General features: G+C 36.3%; 1 protein-coding gene across 1 annotated transcript; it reads left to right on the top strand.

The window, feature by feature from the left end:
• Positions 1 to 5,591: 5,591 nt before the first annotated feature.
• Positions 5,592 to 7,070, top strand: LOC131298733 (cytochrome P450 71A1-like). The gene is made up of 2 exons (XM_058324207.1): positions 5,592 to 6,530; positions 6,630 to 7,070. The coding sequence occupies exons 1-2, from the start codon at positions 5,592 to 5,594 to the stop codon at positions 7,068 to 7,070; spliced, it is 1,380 nt and encodes a 459-aa protein (XP_058180190.1).
• Positions 7,071 to 7,356: the final 286 nt, after the last annotated feature.

The raw sequence follows: 7,356 nt of genomic DNA, 5'->3' as shown, positions 1-7,356 counted from the left end.
ATCTCCCCACATTGCCTTCACCCCTTATGATCACGACACGTACCCACTTCACCCCCTCATGATGACAACACGTAACCCACTACATGGAAAAAGTAAAATGACCCTTCTACCTAACCAAACAAACACAAAATCCATACAATTGAGGGACTAATTGTCCAAATCAGGCCAAAAATGCCTAGCGATGAAATCAACCAAAGTCTTTCTTCTTTAAGAGGAGTAGGAAATAGCATGTATACATGCATGTGACGATCACTTGCTTGTTACTACTATTTATAAAACAAAACAATTTATAGTTAGTTAGAGTGGGATAAAAGAATGAAGTAGACGAATAAGAATAAGGCATGTTTTCGCTTAATAATTTTGGAGGATTATTTCGTCTTTATTCAATTTTTTTACGTATTTTTTGGTTTTACGTCATTATTTGTGAACTATTGATTCCTCTTGATAAGAGGAGTTTTCGAAGTAGTAAATTATGTTAAGAACTAAAGACAAAAATTAATGCTCCATAGTTATTTAGCCAAAACATACCTTATTTCCTATTGCTGGAGGTATAAATAAGATAATTCATAGGGTGTGATTACATAAGATCTCAAATAATATTGGTTTTTATTTGCGCAAATTAAATTAAGATGTCTAATGCTACAGTGATTCTTCCTTTTGGTGGGAGAGATTTTGCTTGAATCTGGTTCATCTCAACACAGTTTTGATCCAAGCAATTGCTACCTATGTGGGGGGTTAATGTTGTTAAATGGTCTATCTGAAACTAAGATTTGTATCTCCTCGTGGAGATTTGTGCCTTGGAGTTCTTATTTGGGGAGTTTAGTTTTTTACCCCCCACTTTTTGGCACTAGAACTCTTGAGTTTAGGCCCCGTTTATGCTACCTACAACTTTTTGATTGTTCTTATTCAATTTTCTTCGTATTTATTATTTTTTCGCCAAACTTTTATGTATTATTAATTCGTCTCTGCCAACAAGAATCGGTTGATTTTTGGGGCCTTTTCTTGGATATTTTTAAAAAGTACTTGTGTAAGAGTCATAATTTTTACTTTTCCGATTCCATTCGTCGAGACAATTCAATAATACATTAAAGTTTGGCGCAAAACTGACGAACGCGAGAAAAATCTGAATAAGGAAAAAAACCAAAATTTTGATTAGCAGAAACGGGGCCTATTTCGGTTTCGATGACAACATATTCATGAATAGTCTGAGTGCTTCATTTAAAGAGGAACATTCGAAGAGCCTCCCTTCAGGATATTGTATGCTTGTTTTGTCACGGTATCTCCTAACCATATATGGACCGGATACCACACTTAGTAAATCATGTGCAAAACAATCACCCCATATAAGTTATCCAATAAAGCATTAATGAATGGGGCAAAAATAAGAATAAAAATAATGCTACGAACTAGATTTTTTATTTGGGAAATATCCCATCTAGGCACCTCTTCAAATCCTCAACAAAGTACACTTCTGCGAAGTGTTAATAATTTAAGCGGGAAGTGCTATAATACACACTTCTTATTTGGGTGTGTATCATATGCACCATCATTGAAACACGCCAAAATATTATGATTCCCAAAATGTTATGAATCTATTGCTAAAAAGTTACGAATCATATTGATGAAAAGTTACAATACGAAATAAAATGTTATGAATGACCGGTCCTGCAAATAATGTTTTATCAGGTGGCACAGTATGAACCACACAATAGGTGCATATGGTACACACCTTATAGGAGTGTGTATTGAAGACTTTCCCAATTTAAGCACATACCCATACTTCAATTCTCCTACTTAATTGGATATAGTGGTCTCATGTGTAATTTCCTCTAAAGCCATATGGCACTTACAGAATATCCATCCGGCAACAATGATAAAAAAAATAAAAAATAATAAAGTATACTCAATCCATATATGACACTAATACTAGACAATAATATCAATCAGAAATCTTTATGCGCGCACCTTCCTGCTTCTATACCCAACAGCTTGAATGACATTATTATGTTGTTTTTTTTCTAATAAAAAAAAAAAAAACAATGAGTGGCCGCTTGATCGATCGATTTGTTTTTTGTCGTCAAAAAATTTCAAAGTTTTCGCCATAGCCCAAGGGGTACAATATTAGAACATTGGACATATCGTCAATACTTTTTGTGTATAACTAAAATCAAAATCATCAATGATGATGATCTGATCAATAGGATTTTGGTCCAAATGATTTTACGGTTATTTGAATTATTAGCACAATGATTTTTAATTTGACTGCGGATCAGATTTCATGGGGGGTAATATTGGTAGAGTTCTAGTAAGTTTGCGATGTGACATTATAGGATTGAGATAGAGGAGGAGATAATGGTAGAAGAGATGGGGTTCTTGTAAGGTTGCAGTGCACCTAGATTGAGCTTTTTGTGATCTCATCTTGATGATAAGATAAGAAAAGTAAGGTTAATGTGACATTAACAATCACATCAACGAGATAAATTTTCATTCTCTGAATCATGCTTGCTATCCATTTTACAAGTATAACTATCGTCGAAAATCCTATCGATTATATACAATATTAGTTCAATCTATTTTTCGTTACGAATCAAGTTTTTCATGACCTCAATGAAATGACGATGAGATCTCGAAATAATATCCCACGTAGATCTGCCCGAATCCCTTCTGAAAAGTGAAAACAACTCTACAGTTGAAATTTCAAAAAAGAATTTAAATACAACTATTAATTTTAGTTTGTGTCTATAATCGGAAAGTGACATTGACGTTACAAAATTAATACTAATAGCAAAGGAGAAAAAACGAAGTGAAGCAGAAGAAGAGAGATTAAATCCGAGTCGTCCATGCCGAGATTGTTACGGCCTAGAATTTTAATTTATTTTATTAATTATTTTGGCCATTATTTAATTGGGTGTTATGGTTGGGTCCTGGTTAATTATTTTTGCGTACACAACAAATACAATTGTCGTTATTATAACTACAAGGGTATGAGCTTAATTAACCATAGTACTTTAATTTTTACCTCAGATAGAATTTTAGATATTTTGTTTAACTAGATGGCTATAATTGTGGGTGTTTGATAGTAGTGGGTAGTTTTATAAACGTACTTTTAGGAGGTAGGAGATACATACACCGAATAGGGTTGTAGTTGGAGAGAACTTTGGGAGAAGAAGTTTGATAGAACTATTGTGAGAAGAGAGAAACCACAATCAACTGGTTTGACGGATTATTGATCAATCGAGTAAGTGGTTTGTCCTATTCATTCTTTGTTCCTGTTTTCCTTCGTTTCCTTTTTCCTCATTACAATAGTTGAGTTAAACCTGGAGAACAAAACTTGGGTTTTTGGTGGCGTATCAATGGGGTCGATGCGGGACAAATGCGGATTTTGTTTTTAGTTTTGCTCAAGTTCCACTGAAAATATTGGCGGTGGAGACCAGTGTGCTGTGGTGTTTTGTGGGTGCACGTGGTGTGTGTGTGCGCGCGCGCTAGTGGTGAATGGTACGTGTTTATGGTTTTGAATGGGTTAGGAGAGGACAGGTGGAATGGTTAGAGAACAAATCACTTGGTCTAGGTGTACGTGGTTGAACAGAAGGTTATAGCAATGGGAATGGAAATTGGATAATGGTTTTGGAAGGATTAGTCTTAAATCATTTTTTAGGCTCAAATTAGTATAGTTTCAGGTAGCTTTAAACTACCGTAGATAATATTGTACTTCATACAATTGGTGATAATATTACTATATGATGCCTTGTTCAGGTTAGGCTCGTTTTGCGTGGTTCGAGTGGCATTATTTTTTTGGCTCAGGTAAGTGGTTAAACATGTTACGTACTTTCGAACTTCCCCGTGTCCCTGAAATTCTTATTTTGGAAAATTTATTATTGAAATTGGAAACACATATTGATATATTGGATTACATTAAATTGGCATGCGGTATTGGTGAAACCATTTGTTATTCGAGAAATCTTTTGGTGAGAGCTTTGTGGATATTGATGGAAACATATTTTGGAAGTCTAGGGAAATTAATCATCTGTGTGCGGGTGACTCTGGCCATTAGGGAAGAAATCGGATTAGGCCGGTGACCCTAATACTCAACGGTTGTTATTGACCAGATCATTTTTAGGGAAAAGTTCCACAGGCTGCCTACTCGTGGTGACTCTAAGTTTCGATATTGGATCCAATTATGAGACATTTATTCACTGGCATTTGGTACTATTGATTTTGGTGGTGGTTTCACATTGTTGTTGGAGATTGGATTGAGAACACCATTAAGATTTATCGAATGAATGGTTTATTGGATTAATTAATTTTTTTATTGTTCACCTCTATGCCAAATTTATATTGACATGGTAAAATTATTATGATCCCTATTTCACAACTTTATTCTAATATACATGCTTTACTACTTACTGAGCTCGTCAGCTGACGGATTTATTTCAACTTCTTTTCAGGCAAGTTGGGGAATTAGACAAGGACTCTAGTGGCATCTCGGGGATTTCTTGTATTGACCTCCTTAGGATGTCTCATCATATTTTTATTTTATTAATCGCTTCCGCATTTGAAATATTTTATCAAACATCTGGATTCTTTTATTACTGTTGAATCACTGGATTTTATTTGGTTCATGGGATGTTTGTACCCCATTCTTTTGTGGAATTTATTGGTTGGAGATGTTCTGAATAAAAAAAATGGTTGACTGTTTGGTGGATCTTTGCTTGGGAGTTTTTATAAAAAAAAAAAAATTTAGGCTACATGTTCTACAAGCTTTGGTCTTGTGGTTCATGGCCGGTCACTTCTCATTTTGGAGTGTGACAGAGATGGACGGCCGCATCTGCCGCACTATACTGTGTAGTGTGGCGGGTGCACTACAGCCTTTCCCATTTCGGTATTAGGATCTTTGTTAATCATCGGTTACTACATGATAGCCAACTTAATACTATCAAAAGAGACAACATGCTATGATACACACCCCTTTTTACATGTGTACGCTATGCGCGCGCTCCTTTAGTCTCTTGAATTCGTAACACTTTGAATGAAAATTTATAACCTTAGTCTCGAATTAATTAACTTTTGTATAATGATAAATACTATTTTGTACATATGTTTGTAAACATCGACTTTGAATACATAACACTTAGATATATACTCCATTCATCCCAATTTGTTGAGCCTGTTTTCTTTTTAGAACATCACAAAAAATTATCTATATCTCATAATCTATATTTTTTTTTTATAATTTCAAAATCCTTTGTTTGAAATAATTAATTGAGATCTATTAAATAAGATCCATATTAAATATATAAAATATTATACATTAAAAGATATAGAAAAAATTTTAGCACGTCCAAAAAAGAAAACAGGCACAACATTTTGGGATGGAGATACTAATATTTTGGAGTTTTATGCAACTGCCATGAATTTTTATCCAACTGCTACAAATTTCTATATAAAATTGTATGAGTTCAAGGCGTTTACCATACACACCTAATTAGAACTGTGTATCGTAGCATTTTTCGCCAAATATGTCATAATGAATGTAGCTTATATTTAGAAGAGATAGACATGGGCGATTCATTCACAAAGAAATTGTGGTAAGAATGGCTCTAACACCACTATTGCAACAATGGTGTCAAGAGCTCAACGAAACCATATCCATCAGTTCCTTTCTCTTCTCATCCCTCCTCTTAATATTGCTCCTAATTGCACTCAACTTCTTCAAAGGTAGCAAAAAACTCAACTTGCCTCCATCTCCGCCGCGGCTTCCTGTAATTGGACACATGCATCTCCTAGGCACACTCCCTTACAAGTCTCTCCACACCCTCTCTCAAACCTACGGCTCTCTGTTGTTGGTATACTTGGGCCGTGCCCCGACTCTCGTTGTCGCATCAGCAGAGATGGCCAAAGAAATCATGAAAACCCAAGACGTTACTTTCGCCAATAGATTTCAAACAAGGGCCGGCAAGAGCATAATGTATGGATGCCGTGATCTGGCATTTTCTCCCCGCGGAGAGTATTGGAGACAAATGAGGAAGATCTGTGTTACGCAGCTTTTGAGCCTCAACAGGGTGCACTCATTTCATTCACTTAGAGAAGAAGAAGTTATGGAGTGGATTGAAAAGATACGTCACGCAAGTCTTGATAGTGCCCCTTTAAACCTTGGACATTTGTTTGTTCATTTATCCAGCAACATAATATCTCGACGTACTTTAGGTAGAAAATACGAAGGACAAGATAATATCAGAAGATTCGGAGAGCTAGCAAGGTCTGCCTTGAATCATTTCGGAGAATTCTGCTTTCGGTACATTTTCCCCTCTCTCGGCTGGATGGATGTTTTAACTGGCTTTGTCAAGAGACTGAAGGACACTTCAGAGGGATTGGATGCTTTCCTTGATGAGATCATTGAAGCACATAGGAGCTACAAAGAAAATTATGATCAGCCCGACAAGAATTGTTTCATCGAAATCCTGCTCCAACTTCAGAACGAAGGCATGATGGGGATTGATATCACTCACGACAGTATTAAAGCAATTTTACTGGTTAATTTCTTTCTCTCCTCTGTCTCAGTACTTCTCCCCTCTCCTTTTCCATCGCCTTCTTTACTAACTCAATGTATCTTCTGTTCTTTCAAATTACAGGACATGCTTTTGGCAGGAACGGATTCTATTTCATCAATCATGGAGTGGGCAATGGCGGAGCTGATGAAAAACCCAACTACCATGCAAAAAGCTCAAGAGGAGGTAAGAACGGTGGTCGGTATGAAATCTAGGATAGATCAAGATGATATGGATCAAATGGACTACTTAAAATGTGTCGTCAAAGAGACTCTTAGACTACATCCCCCAGCTCCTTTATTGATTCCTAGGGAGTTGACTACGAGTGCTAAGTTGGGAGGTTACGATATTCCTCCAAGAACAAGAGTCTTGATCAATGCGTGGGCAATTCAAAGGGATCCTGATTTGTGGGACAGGCCAGAAGAGTTCCTTCCCGATAGAGTTCATCCCATTTGGTGCCGGGAGAAGGGGCTGCCCGGGAATCTCGTTATCTGTCAGGTGGTGTCAAGAAGGACCTGGACATGAGTGACACTTTCGGACTAGTTGTCTGCAAGAAAGTAGTTCTTGAACTTGTTCCAGTTGTGCATTCTCCTGAATCTCTCAAGTAATCTCTAGCATCTCTGTATCAGTGTATCCAATTTCCAGTACTTGTATCCTAAAAGGTTATTAGCCATTGTGGTGAGATATGTGAGGTGCAAATAAAAGACAATTGTTGTACGATTGAAATAATGTTTAGTGATCTTTTCTATAGTCATTCAATAAAAATCATAAGATTATTTATGTATCTCAATGGGAGGAATTATAAAAGTAT

This window comes from Rhododendron vialii, chromosome 8a (genome assembly GCF_030253575.1).
Source record: "Rhododendron vialii isolate Sample 1 chromosome 8a, ASM3025357v1".
Lineage (NCBI taxonomy): Eukaryota > Viridiplantae > Streptophyta > Magnoliopsida > Ericales > Ericaceae > Rhododendron > Rhododendron vialii.
The sequence above is the reverse complement of the archived record's forward strand: the minus strand, read 5'-3'. Positions and strand labels throughout refer to the sequence as shown.

Bases quoted from the DNA above. Each gene is read 5' to 3' on its own strand.
- LOC131298733 (XM_058324207.1), top strand. From the start codon at position 5,592: ATGGCTCTAACACCACTATTGCAACAATGGTGTCAAGAGCTCAACGAA. The intron at 6,531-6,629 runs GTTAATTTCTTT...TTCAAATTACAG, and splicing joins GTATTAAAGCAATTTTACTG to GACATGCTTTTGGCAGGAAC.